The sequence below is a fragment of the Oncorhynchus nerka genome, linkage group LG5 (assembly GCF_034236695.1).
Source record: "Oncorhynchus nerka isolate Pitt River linkage group LG5, Oner_Uvic_2.0, whole genome shotgun sequence".
NCBI lineage: Eukaryota > Metazoa > Chordata > Actinopteri > Salmoniformes > Salmonidae > Oncorhynchus > Oncorhynchus nerka.
The window spans coordinates 64,918,258-64,943,442 of NC_088400.1; the positions used below are offsets into that span (position 1 = coordinate 64,918,258).

At 46.6% G+C, this 25,185-nt stretch overlaps 1 protein-coding gene across 10 annotated transcripts in view; it reads left to right on the forward strand.

The window, feature by feature from the left end:
• LOC115120228 (guanine nucleotide exchange factor DBS-like) overlaps positions 1-25,185 on the forward strand; it is an 87,981-nt gene that overhangs the window by 57,791 nt on the left and 5,005 nt on the right. For 4 of the 10 annotated variants that reach the window (XM_065018920.1, XM_065018913.1, XM_065018915.1 and 1 more), the window contains exons 4-24: positions 3,928-4,018; positions 12,866-12,985; positions 13,097-13,213; positions 14,428-14,577; positions 14,840-14,964; positions 16,365-16,479; positions 16,631-16,750; positions 17,552-17,743; positions 17,983-18,174; positions 18,449-18,608; positions 19,369-19,513; positions 20,914-20,980; positions 21,150-21,265; positions 22,746-22,908; positions 23,042-23,260; positions 23,408-23,629; positions 23,867-24,038; positions 24,165-24,237; positions 24,338-24,438; positions 24,694-24,786; positions 24,984-25,040. In XM_065018920.1, coding sequence (XP_064874992.1) covers positions 3,928-4,018; positions 12,866-12,985; positions 13,097-13,213; positions 14,428-14,577; positions 14,840-14,964; positions 16,365-16,479; positions 16,631-16,750; positions 17,552-17,743; positions 17,983-18,174; positions 18,449-18,608; positions 19,369-19,513; positions 20,914-20,980; positions 21,150-21,265; positions 22,746-22,908; positions 23,042-23,260; positions 23,408-23,629; positions 23,867-24,038; positions 24,165-24,237; positions 24,338-24,438; positions 24,694-24,786; positions 24,984-25,040 — 2,810 coding nt within the window. The remainder of the gene's footprint in view (positions 1-3,927; positions 4,019-12,865; positions 12,986-13,096; positions 13,214-14,427; positions 14,578-14,839; positions 14,965-16,364; positions 16,480-16,630; positions 16,751-17,551; positions 17,744-17,982; positions 18,175-18,448; positions 18,609-19,368; positions 19,514-20,913; positions 20,981-21,149; positions 21,266-22,745; positions 22,909-23,041; positions 23,261-23,407; positions 23,630-23,866; positions 24,039-24,164; positions 24,238-24,337; positions 24,439-24,693; positions 24,787-24,983; positions 25,041-25,185) is intronic. The other 6 variants (XM_065018919.1, XM_065018921.1, XM_065018922.1 and 3 more) reach the window with 3 other exon arrangements.

Below are 25,185 nucleotides of genomic sequence, written 5' to 3' on the forward strand. Positions count from 1 at the left end.
AGCTCTGGCATCTACCCCAATATTTGGAACCAAGGACTGATCACCCCAATCCACAAAAGTGGAGACAAATTTGACCCCAATAACTACCGTGGGATATGCGTCAACAGCAACCTTGGGAATATCCTCTGCATTATCATTAACAGCGGACTTGTACATTTCCTCAGTGAAAACAATGTACTGAGCAAAAGTCAAATTGGATTTTTACCAAATTATCATACGACAGACCACGTATTCACCCTGCACACCCTAATTGACAAACAAACAAACCATAACAAAGGCAAAGTGTTCTCATGCTTTGTTGATTTCAAAAAAAGCCTTCAACTCACTTTGGCATGAGGGTCTGCTATACAAATTGATGGAAAGTGGTGTTTGGGAAAAAACATACAACTTTGTAAATCCATGTACACAAACAACAAGTGTGTGGTTAAAATAGGCAAAAAACACACACATTTCTTCCCACAGGGCCGTGGGGTGAGACAGGGATGCAGTTTAAGCCCCACCCTCTTCAACATATATATCAACGAATTGGCGAGGGCACTAGAACAGTCTGCAGCACCCGGCCTCACCCTACTAGAATATGAAGTCAAATGTCTACTGTTTGCTGATGATCTGGTGCTTCTGTCCCCAACCAAGGAGGGCCTACAGCAGCACCTAGATCTTCTGCACAGATTCAGCCAGACCTGGGCCCTGACAGTAAATCTCAGTAAGATCAAAATAATGGTGTTCCAAAAAAGGTCCAGTCGCCAGGACCACAAATACAAAATTCCATCTAGACACTGTTGCCCTAGAGCACACAAAAAACTATACATACCTTGGCCTAAACATCAGCGCCACAGGTAACTTCCACAAAGCTGTGAACGATCTGAGAGACAAGGCAAGAAGGGCATTCTATGCCATCAAAAGGAACATAAAATTCGACATACCAATTAGGATCTGTCTAAAAAATACTTGAATCAGTTAGAACAAATTGCCCTTTATGGTTGTGAGGTATGGGATCCGCTCACCAACCAAGAATTCACTAAATGGGACAAACACCAAATTGAGACTCTGCATGCAGAATTCTGCAAAAATATCCTCCGTGTACAACGTACAACTGTCACGTCCTGACCTTAGTTCCTTTTGTATGTTTCTATTTTAGGTTGGTCAGGGCGTGAGTTGTGGTGGGCATTCAATGTTTTTGTTCTATGTTTGGTATTTCTATGTGTTTGGCCTGGCATGGTTCCCAATCAGAGGCAGCTGTCAATCGTTGTCTCTGATTGAGAACCATACTTAGGTTCGTACTTAGGTTCGTACTTAGGTTCGTTATTTTGTTTTGTGTATTCAGTTAATAAATGAACATTGGTCCGATATTTCATACTTGTCGTTAGACGATGAAGAGATTCATTACAACAACACCAAATATTGCATGCAGAGCAGAATTAGGCCGATACCCGCTAATCATCAAAATCCAGAAAAGAGCCGTTAAATTCAACAACCACCTAAAAGGAAGTGATTCCCAGACTTTCCATAACAAATCCATCACCTACAGAGAGATGAACCTGGAGAAGAGTCCCCTAAGCAAGCTGGTTCTGGGGATCTGTTCACAAACACAAACACACCCCACAGAGCGCCAGGACAGCAACACAATTAGACCCAACCAAATCATGAGAAAACAGAAAGATAATTACTTGACACATTGGAAAGAATTAACAAAAAAACAGAGCAAACTAGAATGCTATTTGGCCCTAAACAGAGAGTACACAGTGGCATAATACCTGACCTCTGTGACTGACCCAAACGTAAGGAAAGCTTTGACTATGTACAGACTCAGTGAGCATAGCCTTGCTATTGAGAAAGGCCGCCGTAGGTAGACCTGGCTCTCAAGAGAAGACGGGCTATGTGCTCACTGTCCACAAAATGAGGTGGAACATGAGCTTCACTTCCTAACCTACTGCCCAATGTATGACCATATTAGAGAGACATATTTCCCTCAGATTACACAGATCCACAAAGAATTTGAAAACAAACCAGATTTTGATAAACTCCCATGTCTATTGGGTGAAATACCACAGACCACAGTGTGCCATCACAGCAGCAAGATTTATGAGCTGTTGCCACAAGAAAAGGTCAACCAGGGAAGAACAAACGCCATTGTAAATACAACCCATATTTATGCTTATTTATTTTCTCTTTTGTACTTTAACTATTTGCACATCGTTACAACACTGTATATATACATAATATGACATTTGTAATGTCTTTATTATTTTGGAACTTCTGTGAGTGTAATGTTTACTGTTCATTTTTATTGTTTATTTCACTTTTGTATATTATCTACCTCACTTGCTTTGGCAATGTTAACATATGTTTCCCATGCCAATAAAGCCCCTTGAATTGAATTGAGAGGAGAGAGAGGGGGTGCTTTCTTTCTCTATTGTGCTCTCTAGCTAGCTTCCCTCGCTTTCCTTCTCTTTCTCTGTGCCTCTCCCTTTCTCTCTCACTCTTGCTTTCTCTCTCTCTCTCTCTCTCTCTCTCTAGCGCGCTCGCCAGACCAAAAGCGTGAGTGACTGTAAGGGGTAGAAAGAGGGAGCTGGAAGAGGAGATATAAAAGAGAAAGCGGGGGTATTGTGGGGGTGTAGACCGGGTGTCCTGGGTGTTTTAATTATTATGAGTTTATCTCTGAATCAGAGTGTTGTATTTAACACGGTGTCCTATAGAGAAACATCCATCATGCTGCCAGTTCAGCCCTATGGACGGTCCTGATTAGTACCACTGGATAAAATCATATCACCGTCTGTTTTTCAAGATGCTCTCTCCTCTTTCTCTCACTTTCTCCCTCTCTCTCTCTCTCTCTTTGTTCATCTCTCTACCTTTATTTCTATAAATCTCTCTCTCCTTATCTCTTTGGCTTCCTCCTTGTCCTTTACCTCTGCTCTCCTCACTGCCAACATACATGCTGCTGAGCAGAGAGGGAGAGAGAGCGAGAGAGAGAGAGCTCTAATAGCTAAAGCCAAAAGAAAGGTGTGTGTGTGCGCACCACTGTCATGGCGGCAATTGAATTAATGACAATTTTGCAGTTCCCTCACCTACCAGATAAAGGGGGATGGATCCCATCTCATTCTCCATCAGATGTCCCGCCCCCCTCTGCTTATGAGCCATTCAAACACACTACCGCCACCGCTGTCCATCACCCATATGCTGCTCTGTGATAGGCTACGGGGGAGCAGCAGGAGATGCAGGGCTGAGTTGATTGGCTGGTGTAGAGAAGCGGGTAGGCAGAGGAGCGTTGTTCTCGGGGGGGACTTGGTGGTTGGCTCCCGTTCTATCAGAGCTGTAAACAGAACGCTGGTGCTTAACAAACGGGATCTGCAGAGAGGGAAAACCGGAATAACAGAGAAAAGGAATGGGAGAAGGAGATGACATTCTATTGAGGAGGTTTTGGGAATAACATTTGGGAATAACAGACGTATCCTGTCGTGTGACATCAATGGGATTAACCTGAGGAAGAGTCAACATTTTGGTAGTGTGTTTTCTACCGTGTGTGTGTGTGTGTGTGTGTGTGTGTGTGCACAGCAGGGTGATGGATGGATGATGGATTTGCTCATGGCTGTGTTGATGTATATGGACCACCTCAGCAGCATTGACTCTTTCACATTTCTGTGTGTGTGGTTGTCTCTCTTGTTAAGAGCATCTGCTAATTGACTGAGATGTAAACGTGTGCTGCCAGCGAAACTCTCCTGGTATTTTTGTACACAATCTACACACACTCCCACACACAGGGATTGAGCGGGCCGTTCTAATGCCACTGCCTGTGGATAGCCTGTGATCTTGGCGCAGTCAAGGGTCCTGTCATTAGGAGGATACACACATACACACACATCCATGTAACCGTGGTAACATACACACACATCCATGTTGCTGTGGTGACCGTGTCTCGCTCTCCTGCAGTGTGACAGCGTCTGGAGTGGGCTTCATCCTGGTCATCGACCGCCGCCAGGACAGATGGACCGCCGTCAAGGGGACCCTGCTACGCATTGCAGTGAGTAACCCACCGTGTGTGTGTGTGTGTGTGGTGTTTGTGTGTATGCACGCCTCGTTAACACTGCATGCTGAGGATGTGTGTGTAATCTATTAGGACATACACTTTAACAGGTGTTCGAGATGTGCTGAGCGACAGGAAACCTTTGTATATCAGAGTAGTGGCACAGTGCAGCCTTCTCCGTGAGGTGTCTGGCGAAACTGTAACTACTAGCCTAGTTCTGCAGGAGGGGACTGTAGCATCTCCTCCTTTCAGATTATACAACATCACACTCACTTCAACCTGCAGGAGGGCACTAGCATCTCCTCCTTTCAGATTATACATCACACTCACTTCAACCTGCAGGAGGGGACTGTAGCATCTCCTCCTTTCAGATTATATAACATCACACTCACTTCAACCTGCAGGAGGGCACTGTAGCATCTCCTCCTTTCAGATTATACATCACACTCACTTCAACCTGCAGGAGGGGACTGTAGCATCTCCTCCTTTCAGATTATACAACACACTCACTTCAACCTGCAGGAGGGCACTGTAGCATCTCCTCCTTTCAGATTATACGACATCACACTCACTTCAACCTGCAGGAGGGCACACTCACTTCAACCTGCAGGAGGGCACTAGCATCTCCTCCTTTCAGATTATACATCACACTCACTTCAACCTGCAGGAGGGGACTGTAGCATCTCCTCCTTTCAGATTATACGACATCACACTCACTTCAACCTTGACTAGGGAGGGGACTGTAGCATCTCCTCCTTTCAGATTATATAACATCACACTCACTTCAACCTGCAGGAGGGCACTGTAGCATCTCCTCCTTTCAGATTATACAACATCACACTCACTTCAACCTGCAGGAGGGGACTGTAGCATCTCCTCCTTTCAGATTATACAACATCACACTCACTTCAACCTGCAGGAGGGCACTGTAGCATCTCCTCCTTTCAGATTATACAACATCACACTCACTTCAACCTTGACTAGGGAGGGGATAGGCTGATTTGACTAGGGAGAGGGGTAAGCTGATTTGACTAGGGAGGGGATAGGCTGATTTGAGTAGGGAGGGGATAGGCTGATTTGACTAGGGAGGGGATAGGCTGATTTGACTAGGGAGGGGGTAGGCTGATTTGACTAGGGAGGGGATAGGCTGATTTGACTAGGGAGGGGATAGGCTGATTTGACTAGGGAGGGGGTAGGCTGATTTGACTAGGGAGGGGGTAGGCTGATTTGACTAGGGAGGGGGTAGGCTGATTTGACTAGGGAGGGGGTAGGCTGATTTGACTAGGGAGGGGGTAGAGTGATGAACATGAAACACCCACAACGAGTTCCAGGAATCACCATCATAATAACTTGATACAGGCTTCACATCTGTGATCTTCATAATGTTGGTAATAAATGCAGAGTTATGAAACAGAGAAACAAAACATAAATATTACTTTTCTATAAATATAACATTGACTAATGTTAACCTTTTAGCTCACCCATCTCCCATCAGCAAACCATAATGTCTCCATCATTCTCCTTATATGGGCCTGTCAGCCCCCCAATAATAATGGACTGTTCCAGCCATAACGGCCCATTCCAGCCCATTGGATATGTCCATGTGACAAGGGAAGGGAGGAGGCTGGTGTTGAGCTGTTAACATTGCCGAGGTAGGACATTCGTCCTCTGTAAGCCTCTGTTAAGTGTGGGTGTGTTCATTGATTTCCCTACAGTGATAGTAGTGTGTAAACAGACTGGGGAAACCTGCTGATTAGTAGAGTACAGTATCACTGTGGTGGGTCCAAGGGCAAAGGCACACACACACATACATTCTCACCCACTCACACCCTCAAGCATGAAGTGTTTGTGATTTTGATTGTGATTGTGATTACCAGTATGATTTGTGACTGTGTCCCTGTGGTCCTGCAGTGTGAGGAGCAGAGGGTTGGTGTCATTACTCAACCCTAGGCACTGCACTGCATGGTACTGAAGCAGGGGGGTAGAGGGGCTGGGCTATGGAGAGGAGGAGGAGGAGGGAGGCAGGGGTAGAGGGGCTGGGCTATGGAGAGGAGGGAGGCAGGGGGGGGTAGAGGGGCTGGGCTATGGAGAGGAGGAGGAGGAGGGAGGCAGGGGGGGGTAGAGGGGCTGGGCTATGGAGAGGAGGATGGAGGCGGGGGGTAGAGGGGCTGCACTATGGAGGGAGGCAGGGGGAAGTAGAGGGGCTTGGCTATGGAAAGGAGGGAGGCAGGGGGAAGTAGGGAAGTAGAGGGGCTGGGCTATGAGGAGGAGGAGGGGGCGTGCAGGGGGAGGGAATGGGGCTGGGCTTTGGAGAGGAGGAGGGAGGCAGGGGGAAGTAGAGGGGCTAGGCTATGAGGAGGGGGAGGGAGAGGGGCTGGACTGTGGAGAGGAGGAGGAGGGGAGGGGGTGTGTGTGAGAGAGATGGAACCTGCTAGGGAGATGAGCAGCATGGGGAGATGTGTCAGCATAGTAGTGGTGTCAGGCTACTCAGCAGGGTGTGATGGGGAGAGATAGTAGTGGTGTCAGGCTACTCAGCAGGGTGTGATGGGGGAGAGATAGTAGTGGTGTCAGGCTACTCAGCAGGGTGTGATGGGGAGAGATAGTAGTGGTGTCAGGCTACTCAGCAGGGTGTGATGGGGGAGAGATAGTAGTGGTGTCAGGCCACTCAGCTGGGTGTGATGGGGAGAGATGGTGGTGGTGGCAGGCTACTCAGCTGGGTGTGATGGGGAGAGATGGTGGTGTCAGGCTACTCAGCTGGGTGTGATGGGGAGAGATAGTAGTGGTGTCAGGCCACTCAGCTGGGTGTGATGGGGAGAGATAGTAGTGGTGTCAGGCCACTCAGCTGGGTGTGATGGGGAGAGATGGTGGTGTCAGGCTACTCAGCTGGGTGTGATGGGGGGGAGATAGTGGTGTCAGGCTACTCAGCTGGGTGTGATGGGGAGAGATAGTAGTGGTGGCATGCTACTCAGCAGGGTGTGATGGGGGAGAGATAGTAGTGGTGTCAGGCTACTCAGCAGGGTGTGATGGGGAGAGATAGTAGTGGTGTCAGGCTACTCAGCAGGGTGTGATGGGGGAGAGATAGTAGTGGTGTCAGGCCACTCAGCTGGGTGTGATGGGGAGAGATGGTGGTGTCAGGCTACTCAGCTGGGTGTGATGGGGGGGATATAGTGGTGTCAGGCTACTCAGCTGGGTGTGATGGGGAGAGATAGTAGTGGTGGCAGGCTACTCAGCTGGGTGTGATGGGGAGAGATGGTGGTGTCAGGCTACTCAGCTGGGTGTGATGGGGAGAGATAGTAGTGGTGTCAGGCCACTCAGCTGGGTGTGATGGGGAGAGATAGTAGTGGTGTCAGGCCATTCAGCTGGGTGTGATGGGGAGAGATGGTGGTGTCAGGCTACTCAGCTGGGTGTGATGGGGAGAGATAGTGGTGTCAGGCTACTCAGCTGGGTGTGATGGGGAGAGATAGTAGTGGTGGCATGCTACTCAGCTGGGTGTGATGGGGTAGAGATAGCGGTGGTGGCAGGCTACTCAGCTGCGTGTGATGGGGAAGAGATAGTAGTATTGGCAGGCTTCTCAGCTGGGTGTGATGGGGAGAGATGGTAGTGGTGTCAGGCTACTCAGCTGGATGTGATGGGGAGAGATAGTAGTGGTGTCAGGCTTCTCAGCTGGGTGTGATGGGGAGAGATAGTGGTGGCAGGCTTCTCAGCTGGGTGTGATGGGGAGAGATAGTGGTGGCAGGCTTCTCAGCTGGGTGTGATGGGGAGAGATAGTGGTGGCAGGCTACTCAGCTGAGTGTGATGGGGAGAGATAGTCGTGTCAGGCTACTCAGCTGGGTGTGATGGGAAAGAGATAGTAGTGGTGGCAGGCCTCTCAGCTGGGTGTGATGGGGAGAGATAGTCGTGTCAGGCTACTCAGCTGGGTGTGATGGGAAAGAGATAGTAGTGGTGGCAGGCTACTCAGCTGGGTGTGATGGGGAGAGATAGTCGTGTCAGGCTACTCAGCTGGGTGTGATGGGAAAGAGAGTAGTGGTGGCAGGCTACTCAACTGGGTGTGATGGGGATGAGATTGTAGTGGTAGCAGGCTACTTAGCTGGGTGTGATGGGGAAGAGATTGTAGTGGTGTTAGGCTGCTCAGCTGGGTGTGATGGGAAAGAGATAGTAGTGGTGGCAGGCTACTCAGCTGGGTGTGATGGGGAGAGATAGTCGTGTCGGGCTACTCAGCTGGGTGTGATGGGGGGGAGATAGTGGTGTCAGGCTACTCAGCTGGGTGTGATGGGGAAGAGATTGTAGTGGTGGCAGGCTACTTAGCTGGGTGTGATGGGGAAGAGATTGTAGTGGTGGCAGGCTACTCAGCTGGGTGTGATGGGTAAGAGATAGTAGTGGTGGCAGGGTACTTAGCTGGGTGTGATGGGGAAGAGATAGTAGTGGTGGCAGGGTACTCAGCTGGGTGTGTGGTGGAGGTTACTTACTGTATATAGGATATATTGGTCTGTGTGTGCTTGTATATGTATCTGTTTGTAGGGGCTTCCCAGTGAAAGGACGGTGTGTGTGTGTGTGTGTGTGTGTGTGATGGCATATGTCGTGAATGTGTTTGTTATGCTGTAGGCTGGAGGCCATGCATCTTCCTCTGTAGCTGACATATGTCAAGGTTATCCTGATCAATGTTCTGTCTATATGGTACTCCCTACAGAATGACATTGGAGATCGAAAAACATGTCCAGACTAAATGACCAAATCAGCTGTTCCACGGTAACAGCTAGCTGATGTGTGGTTTGAGTGTTCTGTTACATGGCCACCACCTATCATCTAAGTGGGTGCTGCTACACGTTAGCGGTGGTGGCAGGCTACTCAGCGGTTTGACTGTTCTGTTACATGGCCACCACCTATCATCTAAGTGGGTGCTGCTACACGTTAGCGGTGGTGGCAGGCTACCCAGCGGTTTGAGTGTTCTGTTACATGGCCACCACCTATCATCTAAGTGGGTGCTGCTACACGTTAGCGGTGGTGGCAGGCTACTCAGCGGTTTGACTGTTCTGTTACATGGCCACCACCTATCATCTAAGTGGGTGCTGCTACACGTTAGCGGTGGTGGCAGGCTACTCAGCGGTTTGAGTGTTCTGTTACATGGCCACCACCTATCATCTAAGTGGGTGCTGCTACACGTTAGCAGTGGTGGCAGGCTACTCAGCGGTTTGACTGTTCTGTTACATGGCCACCACCTATCATCTAAGTGGGTGCTGCTACACGTTAGCGGTGGTGGCAGGCTACTCAGCGGTTTGAGTGTTCTGTTACATGGCCACCACCTATCATCTATGTGGGTGCTGCTACACGTTAGCGGTGGTGGCAGGCTACTCAGCGGTTTGAGTGTTCTGTTACATGGCCACCACCTATCATCTATGTGGGTGCTGCTACACGTTAGCGGTGGATGGGGTGAGTTCCCCCCGACTGAGACCCCAGTGAAAATCCTTATTCTAATATGTGTTCCATTATTACTTCCGACAGTATATCATATACTGTGTAGCTGGGTTTAACATGAACTTTCATTGGCTACACCAGAGTCAGACTACATGGAATGGTATTGTTATGGAAATCACAGTTTGAAGGTCAAGAAGCAGCCCCTCCTTCCATGTTCTCATTAAATGGTTTTTAACGTCCGCCCGCCCGCTGTTAAAGTGCTTTTGTGATTTTAGTGTCAGTAAACTCCAAGCTCTCCAAAAATATTGATGGGTTACTGTGATAGGAAAGGGTCATATCATATGCAAGTAGGGTTCAAATCTACTGAGAGGAGGAGCCTAATAACAGTCAAGCTCCAATCACAACAGGCTTGCTCCAGTCCCATACAGCCATCAGTCCCAAACAGACCAAGTCATTTGTTTGAGTGTCATGTGCAGGACAGACAGTGTGACCGTGCGCTGGATCATTGATTAGGAGATAAATAATGAGAGTGAGGTAATGAAGATGAACACGTTTTATCTCTCAGGATCTCTTCATTGATTTTGCGGTGGTAGTTCAGTAATACACTCAGATTTGAGTGTCCTTGCCTGACACCTGAAGACACGTGTTAGCTCCCTGAGCAAATGCCTAGGTCTTTAGCTCAGTGGGCTAAAGCAGTCTTGAGCTCCAGGTTCGAAACCTGGTCATTGACACATGTTTTCAATGAGAAAGAGCAGTCCTTTATTTACTAGATGCAATTCATTAATAAAAAATAGACTGGATGTGTGACAGACGTGGAAAACGTTGCTGTGTGGAACCTCATCTCTTTCTCCCAAGGAGTGCAGTTTCCATGGCAACGTGGTCTTGCAGGGTAGGTAAGCAGCTGTGTGTGGATGTAGTGGGCTAGTCTCTGGGAAGCAGTAATACCCCATAATGACAAAGTAAAAATGTGTTTTTAGAAGATTTTTCAAATTTCTTGAAAATGAAATACAGAAGTATCTAATTTACAGAAATATTCACACCCCTGAGTGAATACTTTGTAGAATAACTTTTTGACGGCGATTACATCTTGTATCTGGATTTGGGGTGAGAAAAGTTCAGGCTCTAACACAACAACATGTGGAATAAGTCAAGGGGTTTGAATACTTTCTGAAGACACTGTATCTGTTTTACTGTTTAGAAATTAAAGTCCCCCAATTTGAAGGTGTCATAAGTATTTGGTTTTAGTTCAAAATGTTGTATTTGGTCCCATATTCCTGGCACACAATGACTACATCAAGGTTGAGGCTCAGTAAACTTGGATGCATTGGCAGTTTGTTTTGTCTGTGTTTCAGATATTTTGTGCCCAATAGAAATTAATGGTAAATAACGTATTGTCCTTTTTTGGTCACTTTTACTGTAAATAAGAATAGAATATGTTTCTGAACACTTCTACGTTAATGAGATCATGCCACCAAAACATGCTTACCACTCACCTTTACCAATAGCAGGGGAGGCTAGCATTTTTTTTGAGGGGGGGTGTAATTTTATGCCTATAAACACCACCAAAATAAACTGCAAATGCATTTTTAGCTTCACTGTCCAAGTAAATACATAGGGGTGTGTGTGTGTGTGTGTGTGTGTGTGTGTGTGTGTGTGTGTGTGTGTGTGTGTGTGGCTCTGGTTCAGACAATATGCTATATTCAGGCTGCTGTCAGTTGCCGTGTGGATTCTGAGTTTTCTGACGAACTCTCTTCTCAGTATTTTCAACCCAAAGAATTCAATAAAAGTACCTATTCTAAAACAAGCGAGAGATGCACCTGTTTTATAACATGCACTAGATATTTTTGGCTGCACCTCCAGTGATGTTGGTTGAAGCGCTATCCCTCCCTCCTCCAGGGATCAGTGTTATGCCCACTCAGCCTGCTATATATGTCAGCTGTAGCCAGCAGCAGTAGAGTGTGGTGATGCTGCATCACTGTGGGGGTGTAGGTTCTACAGCGGGTAGTGTTGTTTGTGTGCCCGAGGCTGAGGAAGGTTGTCCTACTCTAGCTAGTCTTGCGGTATCGATTGAAGACCACCCCTGTAGAGCAGAGTAATTCACACCTCCTGTTACAACAAGCCACTAACCATCTGGCTTACAGGGCTTTCAGAAAGTGTTCACACTTCTCGACTTTCTCCGCATGTTGTTGTGTTACAGCCTGAGTTTAAAATGGATTACATTTATATGTTGTGTCACTGTCCTACACACAATACCCCATAATGTCAAAATGGAATTATGTTTTTAGAAATATTTGCAACTTAATGAAAAAATGAAAAGCTAAAATGTCTTGAGTCAGTAAGTATTCAACCCCTTTGCTACGGCAAAGCTAAATAAGTTCAGGAGTAAAAATGTGCGTAATAAGTCACATAATAAGTTGCATGTATTCACTCTGTGTGTAATAATAATAATAATAATAAGTGTTAAGTGTAATAAGTGTTTAACATGCTTTTTAAATGACTACCTCATCTCTGTACCCCCACACATAACATTTTCTGTAAGGTCCCTCAGTCGTGCAGTGTATTTCCAACACAGATTCAACAACAAAGATCATGGAGGTTTTCCAACGCCTCGCAAAGAAGGGCACCTATTGGTAGATAGGCAAAAATGGACAAAGCAGACATTGAATATCCCTTTGAGCATGGTGAAGTTATTAATTACACTTTGGATGGTGTATCAATACACCCAGTCACTAACACAGTTGCCGGAGAGGAAGGAAACCGCTCTGGGATTTCACCATGAGGCCAATGATGACTTTTTAAAACAGTTACAGAGTTTAATGGCTCTGATGGGAGGAAACTAAGGATGGATCAACAGCATTGTAGTTACTCCACAATACTAACCTAAATGACAGAGTGAAAAGAAGGAAGCCTGTACAGAATATAAATATTCCAAAACATGCATCCTGTTTGCATTAAGGTACTAAAGTAAAACTGCTAAAAATGTGGCAAAGAAATTAACGTTATGTCCTGAATACAAAGTGTTATGTTTGGGGAAAATCCAACACAACACTGACTACCACTGTTCATATTTTCAACCATGGTGGTGGCTGCATCATGTTATTGGCAAGGACTAGGGAGTTTTGTAGGATAAAAAGAAACTGAATAGAGCTAAGCACAGGCAAAATCCTAGAGGAAAACCGGATTCAGTCTGCGTTCCATCAGACACTTGAGAGAAAAATTCACCTTACAGCAGGACAATAACCTAAAACACAAGGCCACTGGATTCTCTTACGAAGATGAATCACTACTCTGATTTACCACTCTTTCCAGTAAGGCATGTGTGTGTATGTTCATTTAATTTGCATCAATGAATTCCATTCAAGTCCATAAGACCTCTGAAGGTTTATCCCCCAACAACAACAACACAAAGTAATGAATGTGTGTGTTCCACAGGGCTCATTCCCAGTGCATTTACAGCTGGTTCTGGTCTTGCGGCCCTCCACCTTATTCCAGCGGACGCTCTCCGACATCTTCTTCAAGTTCAACAGGGATGAGTTCAAGATGAAGGTGCCGGTATGTTTTTTTTAATATGCATGTGCACGTCTGATGTGAGGACGTTAGTGGACCTTTGTATGCGTCTCATATGTAGGTTCATGTGTGTTGACTCTCCTCCCTGTGTCTCAGGTGGTGATGCTGAGCTCTGTGACTGAGCTCCATGCCTACATCGACCGGACTCAGCTGCCCCAGGAGCTGGGAGGAACCCAGGATTACTGCCATGATACCTGGATCTCACACCGCACCGTAAGTACCCTACTACCATACCCGTCTCACCAGACCCCTGACAGACTACATAGGGCCCAATCCCAACATGATACCTGGATCTCACACCGCACCGTGAGTACCCTACTACCATACCCTTCTCACCAGACCCCTGACAGACTACATAGGGCCCAATCCCAACATGATACCTGGATCTCACACCGCACCGTGAGTACCCTACTACCATACCCTTCTCACCAGACCCCTGACAGACTACATGGGGCCCAATCCCAACATGATACCTGGATCTCACACCGCACCGTGAGTACCCTACTACCATACCCTTCTCACCAGACCCCTGACAGACTACATGGGGCCCAATCCCAACATGATACCTGGATCTCACACCGCACCGTGAGTACCCTACTACCATACCCTTCTCACCAGACCCCTGACAGACTACATAGGGCCCAATCCCAACATGATACCTGGATCTCACACCGCACCGTGAGTACCCTACTACCATACCCTTCTCACCAGACCCCTGACAGACTACATAGGGCCCAATCCTAACATGATACCTGGATCTCACACTGCACCGTGAGTACCCTACTACCATACCCTTCTCACCAGACCCCTGACAGACTACATAGGGCCCAATCCCAACATGATACCTGGATCTCACACCGCACTGTGAGTACCCTACTACCATACCCTTCTCACCAGACCCCTGACAGACTACATAGGGCCCAATCCCAACATGATACCTGGATCTCACACCGCACTGTGAGTACGCTACTACCATACCCTTCTCACCAGATCCCTGACAGACTACATAGGGCCCAATCCCAACATGATACCTGGATCTCACACCACACCGTGAGTACCCTACTACCATACCCTTCTCAACAGACCCCTGACAGACTACATAGGGCCCAATCCTAACATGATACCTGGGTCTCACACCGCACCGTGAGTACCCTACTACCATACCCTTCTCACCAGACCCCTGACAGACTACATAGGGCCCAATCCCAACATGATACCTGGATCTCACACCGCACCGTGAGTACCCTACTACCATACCCTTCTCACCAGACCCTGACAGACTACATAGGGCCCAATCCCAACTTGATATCTGCTCACTGAACTGAACTCATTCTAAACTGTCCCATTAGTCCGCCCCATCTCAATAGGATGTGTGTGTGTTTATAACCAGTGATGACACAATTGGGTTGTGTTTGTCCGGTCCTCAGGCTATCGAGGCCTTTGCTCTGATGGTGAAGACCACAGCTCAGACCCTGCAGTCGTTTGGGACGGAGCTGGCCGAGACCGAGCTACCCAACGACGCCCAGGCCACGTCCAACCTGCTGGCCACACACACCGAGAAGAAGGGACAGATGAAGGTAAGGGCACGGAGAGACCAAGTCATTAATATACAGACTATTATCAAAAACTCCATGTTCTAAGTGATAGTGTTGAGGTTGTTTCATTTGAAGTTCAAGGCGCGATTAAACATTCAGTTCCTGATTTGTTCCTGATGTTTGTGTTTCTCAGGGGAAAGATATACTGAAGAACAGACTTTGGCCGTAGCTGAGACTGTATACTCTGTACTGTCCAATGGTAGATCCCTCTAACTGATGTGTCCATGTCCTGTCTCTCTCCCAGGAGGACCTGTGTGTGGCACTGGGCCAGGGAGGCCGGCTCCTGGAGAGCATCAACGAGCCCCTGCAGAGAGAATCCGACTATACAATGAACCAGGACGAGCTGGAGAACCTGGCCACCGTGCAGAGGTCAGAGGGGACAGGGGTCAAGGGTCAGGCTTAGAGGTACTCTCATACCTCAGAAGTGGTCTAAAGTTGTTTTTAGAGCCGATTTGGACATATTTGTATAAAAGACTGAACATACCGAGCTACATTTACATTTAATGTAAATGTACATTTGTGTAAATATATTAAATATATATATATTAAATATTAATGTACATGATGAAATATTAGGTTCATACCTTTATGATTTATATTTACCTGATTGAGATATATTTATTTGTTAGTGTAACTCAGTTTTTGCCACCCCCCTCTTGCCCATTCATTGTACTGTGGTAAGTGTGTTAGGATAAAGGCAGGAAGTTGGGCCTTCGGAGGAGGGAGTCCTTGCTAGATGCGGGAGCGGTATAGTTTTTTGACCATACAGACATACAGACAGGTCATATTATGTATTTTCCATATCAAGTAATCTATGCTTTAAGTTGATTGGAGAATAATTTCTTTGTTAGATATAAGAAGAATAATCATTTTTGTTGCGCCATATCTCTGGATCTCATTGAATGTTTGGCCGTTTGGAAACCTTGAGTGTGGACTGTATGCGAACCAAACATCCCCGCTTCAGGCTTGGGCAGTGGCTATGGTCAAGTGAAAAGGAAGCCACTACAGTTGTGTTGTTTAGATCATACTAAATCTGTATGTATGCCTCAATCCTAAATGAATAGGAAAGTTTGTCGGCATATACATTTTAGGGTGAACTGTCCCTTTAATGCTAATGAAATAGGTTGAGAAAGGGACAGGGTACAGTAGGAGCAACAGAGATAGGAAAGAAGACAGAGAGATCCTGAGGTCCAACTGGTTATGAAACAGTCAAGATTCATGTTCTCTAGTAACAATGGTGATGATGTGTGTCTTGCTAGAAGTTACCTAGAACTCTACTCTCTCATCTCCCACCATGACCCTGAATCTTCTAGGCTGTGTTCTGCCGCGCTGCAGTGAAATCTGCCCCCGTGCCATTCTGGTGTATTTTGGGAGTACGGGGATAGGATGCATAGTGGCAGCACTCACAGCTGCTGAGCAGAATTGGGAGAACAAAGGAAAGAAAACTGCAGTGTTTCATAACCCAAAACATTATGTTGGTTATACTGTAAAGTGCTCTGCTCTTGGAGGAGTAGGTTATGTAAGGGATTTGATTAAACACAGGACTTGGCTTCGTTTCAATGAATAGGTACTTCTGGTTTCACTTAGTGATACTTTGAGATCCAAGCTGAAATACCATTGTTATGGACTCAGGTTATCCTCTCCTTCATTCCCCTTTCATTCCTCCTCCCTCCCTCCCTCCCTCCCTCCCTCCCTCCCTCCCTCCCTCCATCCATCTCTCTCTCTCCATCCCTTCATTCATCTACCGTTCTTCCTCCATCCGTGTGTAGACTGCTGGGCCAGCTGGATGAGACGGAGACAGCGTTTGATGATTTCTGGGAGAGACACCAGACCAAGCTGGAACAGTGTCTGCAGCTCCGCCATTTTGAATACTACTTCCGTGAGGTGAGGGGAACAGGGACACAAGAGCATCATGGGAGATGTAGTCCCGTTCACTGTTTGTAGAGTGTGCGTGTGTCTCTGTCTGTCTGTCTGTCTGTGTGTGTGTAGTATGTGTGTATTCTGACTCTACCTGTCCCTCACTATGGGTGTTCAGGTGCGTGCCCAGCTGGATGTGGTGTCAGAGCGGGTAGAGGCGTTCTCGGAGGTTGGCATCAGTCCCGCCCATGCAGAACACATCCTACGAGAACTCAACAGCCAGGAGGAGAAAGCCTGCGTAAGACACACACACACACACTTCATCCCAATAGCACACATCATCCTCCCCATAGCTCATCAACTTGTCTAACAGATCCAAAACACGATGAGTGAAATGAATGTAGAAACTTGAATGATGAGATTCCACCAGCTGACATGGGTCGTATCCTGTTTCCGCTCGAGTTGTACCCCAGTACATTATAGACCCCATTCATCTCAATGACCGTATTGACTTTACAGATGAGACTCATACCTCTATTGGTTGGTTCACACATACATTACTGTTGTGTCCCTATGTGACTAATAAACATGGCGTGTGTGTGTGTGTGTGTGTGTGTGTGTGTGTGTGTGTGTGTGTGTGTGTGTGTGGAAAGAGAGCTTGTCGCCCTCGATGGCCGCCCAGACCATTGCAGAGCAGCAGTGGGGAGGGAGGGAGGGGAGAGCGTAGGGGGAGGAGAGGGTTGTGGGGGAGGTTCTGCAGCTGGGTTTGGTGGTGGTAGAGTGGATGGTGTTACTGCTGGTTCTGCACCACAGAAACAGCCTACTCCCTCGTTCTACATTCTCATCACATATATGGACATGAACTGAAACCACAATGCCTGCAATAAGGCCGAGAACATCCACAGTGAAATCTTTACAGACTGTATACGTTGTGTAAAATGAGGAGTTGGCTGTTATGCATCGGTCCTTATTTCAGAGGCAACTAGGAAGTAACATGGATTTAATGGCTTTCCATTATGATTGCTTTGTTCATATTTCTTTTGTTTTATTGTATAGTAGTCGTGTGTGTTCTCACCTGCCTGTGTCGCTCTCTCTCCAGGATGTGTTGGACTGGGCTCTGTCCCTGGCCGCTGAGGGGGATGGGCTGATTGAGAGTGCTCACTATGCTGAGGACTCCATCCTGCCTAAGTGCAGTGAGCTGAGGGCCGTGTGTGATGAGGTCACCTCCTTCCTCAAGACCAAGAAGGTCCTCCTCCTGAGGGCCATGGAGCTGCACCACTGTCTGGAGAAGGTGAGGGCTGGAGGGGAGATGTAGGGTCATGGAAACACTGGCAACCCCTGCTTTAGATGGGAATCAGTAACCGGGTGATTGGTCAATGTAGCCCTCTAGTAGGTGAGAGCTGATGGAATCTTTCTGATGTATGACAAGTGTCAAGGTATAAGAGTTAGGGTTTGAGTTCAGCCAGTCAAGGATTCATTCTCCCTCTGACCTGTGGTATAATGAACCCCTCTCCCTCCCTCCCTCCCTAGGCATCGAGGTGGTGTGAGGAAGGGATCTACCTCCTTGCCTCCCAGCCGGTAGATAGATGTCAGTCTCAGGACGGGGCGGAGGCCGCGCTGCAGGAGCTGGAGAAGTACCTGGACACGGCCGCCCAACACCAGATCACCGACCTCAACGCCATCTGGAGGGACTATGACTCCATCCTCAATCCAGAGCTCAGGGTAGATGGCGCCCCATGGAGGCACCAGATATACATTACATGAGAAAACATTGTATTTGGTGGGCCAGTTGTTTTGAACACGAGACCTGACCAGGAGGTCGAGATATTTTTCCAGGTTTTTCCCTCCCCTCTCCACGTGGTCAGGAAAAACTCCTGGCCCCAAGTATAATCAAACGATTGAATAGAGACGAGGAGAGGAAGACGTTTTTGACTATTGAGCTACACCCTCAAAATGTCAATATCTAACCCTCCCTCCCCTCTGTGTGTGTTAACAGGAGCAGGTGGAGAAGGTGTTTCAAAAGCAGGTGTCCATGCAGGAGATGTTTGAGAAGAGGAGGGTCAGTCTGAAGAAGCTGGCAGCCAAACAGACACGGCCCGTCCAACCAGTGGCTCCCAGGCCTGAAGCCATCATCAAGTTCCCCATGTCCCCTCCTGGTGAGTACCACACTCTGCGCCACATGTCACACTGGTCGTCACCATCTGACTCTACCTTTCCCTCTCTGACTCTACCCTTCCCTCCCTGTCTCTCTGGTTCTGACTCTAATCTTCCCTCCCCTGTCTCTCTGACTCTACCCTTCCCTCACTGTCTCTCTGGTTCTGACTCTACCCTTCCCTCCCCTGTCTCTCTGACTCTACCCTTCCCTTCCCTCCCCTGTCTCTCTGGTTCTGACTCTACCCTTCCCTCCCTGTCTCTCTGACTCTACCCTTCCCTCCCTGTCTCTCTGACTCTACCCTTCCCTCCCTGTCTCTCTGACTCTACCCTTCCCTCCCCTGTCTCTCTGGTTCTGGCTCTACCCTTCCCTCCCCTGTCTCTCTGGTTCTGACTCTACCCTACCCTCCCCTGTCTCTCTGACTCTACCCTTCCCTCCCTGTCTCTCTGGTTCTGATGGAAAAGGCTATATGGACACTCCTAATATTTTATTTCAGAATAGGTTCAAATTGGGTTAGGGTAGGGGTAAGGGTTTGGTTGAGGTTGAGGTAAGGGTCAGTTTTACATTTTGATGAGTTGTTTTGCAGGTCAGCAGCAGCCTCTCCTGTTTCTGATCCATTCATTGCCATCTAGTGGCATGTAAGAACTGCGCCTTAAACAATATCTCATTCCCCGACTATATCATTGATTGATTGAAATTACATTTTTGTTGGTTGTTTGAAGTTCAGATGAGTAGTTCTTATCCCGTCTTTCTGTTTCTTGTAGCTCACAGGAGTCAAGAGACGAGGAATGCAGAGGACAACATCTTGAACGTAGAAAACTGCAGAATAGTGGAGGTCCAGGTGCAGAACGGCGGCAGCAGACACGGCTCTCTGTCTGAGGAGGAGGAGAACCTGGCTGTGCTCCGACGGTAGGGTCAGGGGTCAAAGGTCAATGATGTCATACTATAGCCTGAAATGCCTTAAAATAAATCAATGAAAGGCCTCCCGAGTGGTGCAGCGGTCGCAGTGCTTGAAGCGTCACTACAGACCCAGGATCGATCCCAGGCTGTGTCACAACCGGCCATGACTGGGAGTCCCCATAGGGCGGCGCACAATTGGACCATTGTCGTTAGGGGAGGGTTTGGCCGGGGGGGCTTTACTTGGATCAGCGACCTAAAGCGGCTCGTGGTGCGCCGGGCGCCTGCAGGCTGACTTCGGTCGTCAGCTGGACGGTGTTTCCTCCAACACATTGGTGCAGCTGGCTTCCGGGTTAAGCGGGCAGGTGTTACGAAGCGCGCTTTGGCGGGTCATGTTTCGGGAGACGCATGACTCGACCTTCGCCTCTCCTGAGCCCGTTGGGGAGTTACAGCGATGAGACCAGATCGAAATTGGGGAGAAAAAGGGGGTAAAAAGTATGTATAACAATATCAATTAATCCTCTTGTGAAACACAATTGAAAAGAGATGGTTAGAAAGATAGTTAGATATTTCATACTCTGTATAGTTTATCAAAATAATATTTAGAGGTCGACCGATTAATCGGAATGGGCCGATGGATTAATTAGGGCCGATTTCAAGTTTTAATAACAATCTGTAATCGGCATTTTTGGACACCGATTATGGCCGATTACTTTGCACTCGACGAATAGACTGTGTAGCAGGCTGACTACCTGTTAGGCAGCAGCAGGCTCGTAAGCATTCATTCAAACAGCACTTTCCTGCATTTGCCAGAAGCTCTTCTCTGTGCTTCAAGCATTGCGCTGTTTATGACTTCAAGCCTATCAACTCCTGAGATTAGGCTGGCAATACTATAGTACCTATAAGAACATCCAATAGTCAAAGGTATATGAAATACAAATGGTATTGAGAGAAATAGTCCTATAATTCCTATAATAACTACAACCTAAAAATTCTTAACTGGGAATATTGAAGACTCATGTTAAAAAGAACCACCAGCTTTCATATATGCTCATGTTCTGAGCAAGGAACTTAAACGTTAGCTTTTTACATGGCACATATTGCACTTTTACTTTCTACTCCAACACTTTGTTTTTGTATTATTTAAACCAAATTGAACATGTTTCATTATTTATTTGATACAAAATTGATTTTATTGATGTATTATATTAAGTTAAAATAAGTGTTCATTCAGTATTGTTGTAATTGTCATTATTACAAATATATATATATATAAAAATCGGCCAATTAATCGGTATCGGCTTTTTTTGGTCCTCCAATAATCGGTATCGGCTTTGAAAAATCATAATTGGTCGACCTCTAATAATAATACAATATGTTGATGTTAATAGAATGTTGTTCTGTTCCTACAGACATGTAATGAACGAGCTGTTGGAGACTGAGAGGGCGTATGTAGAGGAGCTACTCTGTGTACTGCAGGTGTGTGTACTGCACTTCTGACCACTAGAGGTCGACACTACATCACTTACTGTCCTAAGTGTAGATATATATATATATATTTATGTGTTTTTGTTGAAAGTTGTCTTATCATAGATGTGCATTTTCAGATTGTCCTGTGTTAACATTTTAGTATGTGTTGTTTTTCCAGGGTTATGCTGCAGAGATGGACAACCCAGCCATGGCTCACCTCCTCCCCAGTGCACTGCTCAACAGGAAGGATGTCCTGTTTGGCAACATGCCAGAGATCTACCAGTTCCACAAGAGGTGACTTTTACTCCACTACAGCACCCATGTTACATAATGTTTACTGAGCAATGTCCTGTCATTGTAAACAGCTGTTACAGAAGAGGCACATTCATTCAACCATATTGATTTATAGGGACTAGAGGTCGACCGATTAATCGGAATGGCCGATTAATTAGGGCCGATTTCAAGTTTTCATAACAATCGGAAATCGGTATTTAAAATAAAAATACATTATTTTTATTTTTTGTATACCTTTATTTAACTAGGCAAGTCAGTTAAGAACACATTCTTATTTTCAATGACGGCCTAGGAACGGTGGGTTAACTGCCTCGTTCAGGGGCAGAACGACAGATTTTCACCTTGTCAGCTCGGGGGATCCAATCATGCAACCTTACAGTTAACTAGTCCAACGCAGTAACAACCTGCCTCTCTCTCGTTGCACTCCACAAGGAGACTTGCCTGTTACGCGAATGCAGTAAGCCAAGGTAAGTTGCTAGCTAGCATTAAATTTATCTCATAAAAAACAATCGATCATAATCACTAGTTAACTACACAAGGTTGATGATATTACTAGATATTATCTAGCGTGTCCTGCGTTGCATATAATCTGACTGATCATACAAGTATCTAAGTTTCTGACTGAGCGGTGGTAGGCAGAAGCAGGCGCGTAAACATTTATTCAAACAGCACTTTCATGCGTTTTGCCAGCAGCTCTTCGTTGTGCGTCAAGCATTGCGCTGTTTATGACTTTAAGCCTATCAACTCCCGAGATGAGGCTGGTGTAACCGAAGTGAAATGGCTAGCTAGTTAGCGCACCCTAATAGCGTTTCAAACGTTGCTTCAAGGGTGGCTGTTGTCGTTGTGTTGCTGGTTCGAGCCCAGGGAGGAGCGAGGAGAGGGACAGAAGCTATACTGTTACACTGGCAATACTAAGAACATCTAATAGTCAAAGGTTAATGAAATACAAATGGTATAGAGGGAAATAGTCCTATAATTCCTATAATAACTACAACCTAAAACTTCTTACCTGGGAATATTGAAGACTCATGTTAAAAGGAACCACCAGCTTTCACATGTTCTCATGTTCTGAGCAATGAACTGAAACATTAGCTTTCTTACATAGCACATATTGCTCTTTTACTTTCTTCTCCAACACTTTGTTTTTGCATTATTTAAACCAAATTGAACATGTTTCATTATTTACTTGAGGCTAAATTTATTTTATTGATGTATTATATTAAGTTAAAATAAGTGTTCATTCAGTATTGTTGTAATTGTCATTATTACAAATAAAAAATGTAAAAATCGGCCAATTAATCGGCATCGGCTTTTTTGGTCCTCCAGTAATCGGTATCGGCGTTGAAAAATCATAATCGGTCGACCTTTAATAGGGACCAATTTCAACAATATTTCATTTGGTTAACATTACCTCCCCCACTGCTTCCCAACCTCGGTAGTACTAACCTGTGTCCCTCTGTCTGTTTGTGTCTCTCCTCAGGACATTCCTCAAGGAGCTGGAGACCTACACAGACGTCCCTGAGCTGGTGGGACGCTGTTTCCTGGAGAGGATGGGCGACCTGCAGATCTATGAGAAGTACTGTCAGAACAAACCTCGATCCGAGAGCTTGTGGAGACAGTGCTCCGACTGCGCCTTCTTCCAGGTAACCTTTCACCTTTCTTTCAGGGCCCTCAGTGTATCTTGGATAGGATCCTCAAGCTCAGTATACTGTAAGCTTGTAAATTAAAAAAAAAAAAAAAACATGTATTGATGTGTGATTGTTTGTTTTTACAAAGGAGTGCCAGAGAAAGTTGGAACACAAACTGGGGTTGGACTCGTACCTCCTCAAGCCAGTCCAGAGGATAACCAAATACCAGCTGATACTGAAGGAGTTACTGAAGTACAGTAAGGGCTGTGAGGGTTCAGAGGACCTGCAGGAGGCGCTGTCCTCCATCCTGGGGATCCTGAAGGCCGTCAACGACTCCATGCACCTCATCGCCATCACAGGATATGAGGTCAGCTAACCACGACACCCCTATTCTCCTCGTGCTTTAGAGTGGAGAGGAAAAAGTTACCCAACCGTGTAACATCTTCTGTACCACAGACAGCGCTCAGTTATCTTTCCTACTTGTGATTGGTTGTGTTAATTTATTGATCCCCAGGGGAGCCTGACGGAGTTGGGCAGGCTGCTGATGCAGGGGTCGTTCAGCGTGTGGACGGAACACAAGAAAGGTCACGCTAAGGTCAAGGACCTGGCCCGCTTCAAGCCCATGCAGAGACACCTGTTCCTGCATGAAAAAGCCCTGCTCTTCTGTAAGAGACGGGAGGAGAATGGGGAGGGTTACGAGAAAGCCCCGTCCTACAGCTTTAAACACTCCCTCAACGTGAGTCTGTTTATGTCTGGCTGACTGGCTCACTGTCTGGGGGAGGGTTACGACAAAGCCCCCTCGTACAGCTTCAAACACTTCCTCAATGTCCTGACTGATTTTCTGGCAGTATGTCTGCCAATCTGTTTGGGTGTCTGTCTGTCTGGCTCTCCTTGGATTTTTACTTGGATCTTTAGTATGTTATGAGTTCAACAGTGATATAGAAGTGTAATATTCTTCGGTTCTCTCGAACAGATGAGTGTGGTGGGCATCACGGAGAGCGCCAAGGGTGACAACAAGAAGTTTGAGATCTGGTGTAATTCCAGAGAGGAGGTGTTTATCGTCCAGGCTGCGACACCTGAGATCAAAACATCTTGGTTGAACGAGATCAGGAAGGTTCTGACTGGCCAGCTGAAGGCTTGCAGGGGTAAGATAGGGGATCTGCGGCATTACAGACACACGCACACACATTCCAGAGTTGATACACATCTGGGTGCTAAATTCTCTGTTGTTGTGTCTGTGTTCTGTTAGTAACTGTGATGATTTGTTCCAGAATCTAGTCAAAAGAAGGTGTCAGACACAATGTCTCCCAGTCCAACCAGCAACAGCCCACCTATCTGTCTCAGGTCAGATTTTACAGAGAGAACCATGGCTAGAGCCAGTTACAGAGAAGGAATTAACATGGTTGATTCTTCTCTTTTTCACCTGTTTGTTTCTCCCTCTTAGTCCATTTAGGAACTGTCAGAAGAGCGTGAAGAAGGGAGAAGAGAAGAAGACAGACGCTGTCAACTCTGACCCCAACTCCCCCTCCTCCCCAAAACACAAAGGTGAGTTGCCCTATTTTGTTGAGTAAAGAAAATGTTTTTTAGTTCTATCAAATGCTCATGACAAGGAAGCAAACGTCTGTTGCCGTTTTAGTGACCCCCCTCGTCTGGTTAGGTACCCAAGCCGCCCTTGAATATTTTCCTACTTCCTCCTTCCTTGTTCCTCCTTTAATCTGAGCTTTCTTCCTCTTCTTTTCCTCTTCAAACCACTTTACTCTGTCTCTCCTTCCTGTCCCTCTTTCTCTACCATGGTTGTAGAGGAGACCGTCACCAGTCCCACCACTGACAGGGCATCAGTGGCTAAAAAGCGTTTTACCCTTCAAGGCTTCAGCAATCTGAAGAGTCAGAAAGGTAACACTAGTGTCCTGGAGGCATCCCCCATGTTGTCGTCATCATATATGGCAAAGATATGTTCTCCATTTTGAAGTCAACCCCAAGCTCTCTTCACCTACCCCCCTAATATGATTTTAGACAGGACACATCCTTTCCAGTAGTCGACTGCATCAGGGCTTTTGAAGACTGATATTTTGGCTTGCTTTCCTTTGCAGAATTTCTTCACCCTGCTGGTAAAAGTCTAACATTACCAATGGTATTCTCTCAACCAGGTATACTACAGTGTAGTTTGCGGTTAATACATCAAATATTAGAATGAGTGTCTGTTTTAGTAGGCCTGTCCCCCAGCCTCATTATTTAGATGTCTCCAATAGTATTAGCAAGTAGCTAATTATTCTAGTCAGTTTCAGGAAGCTC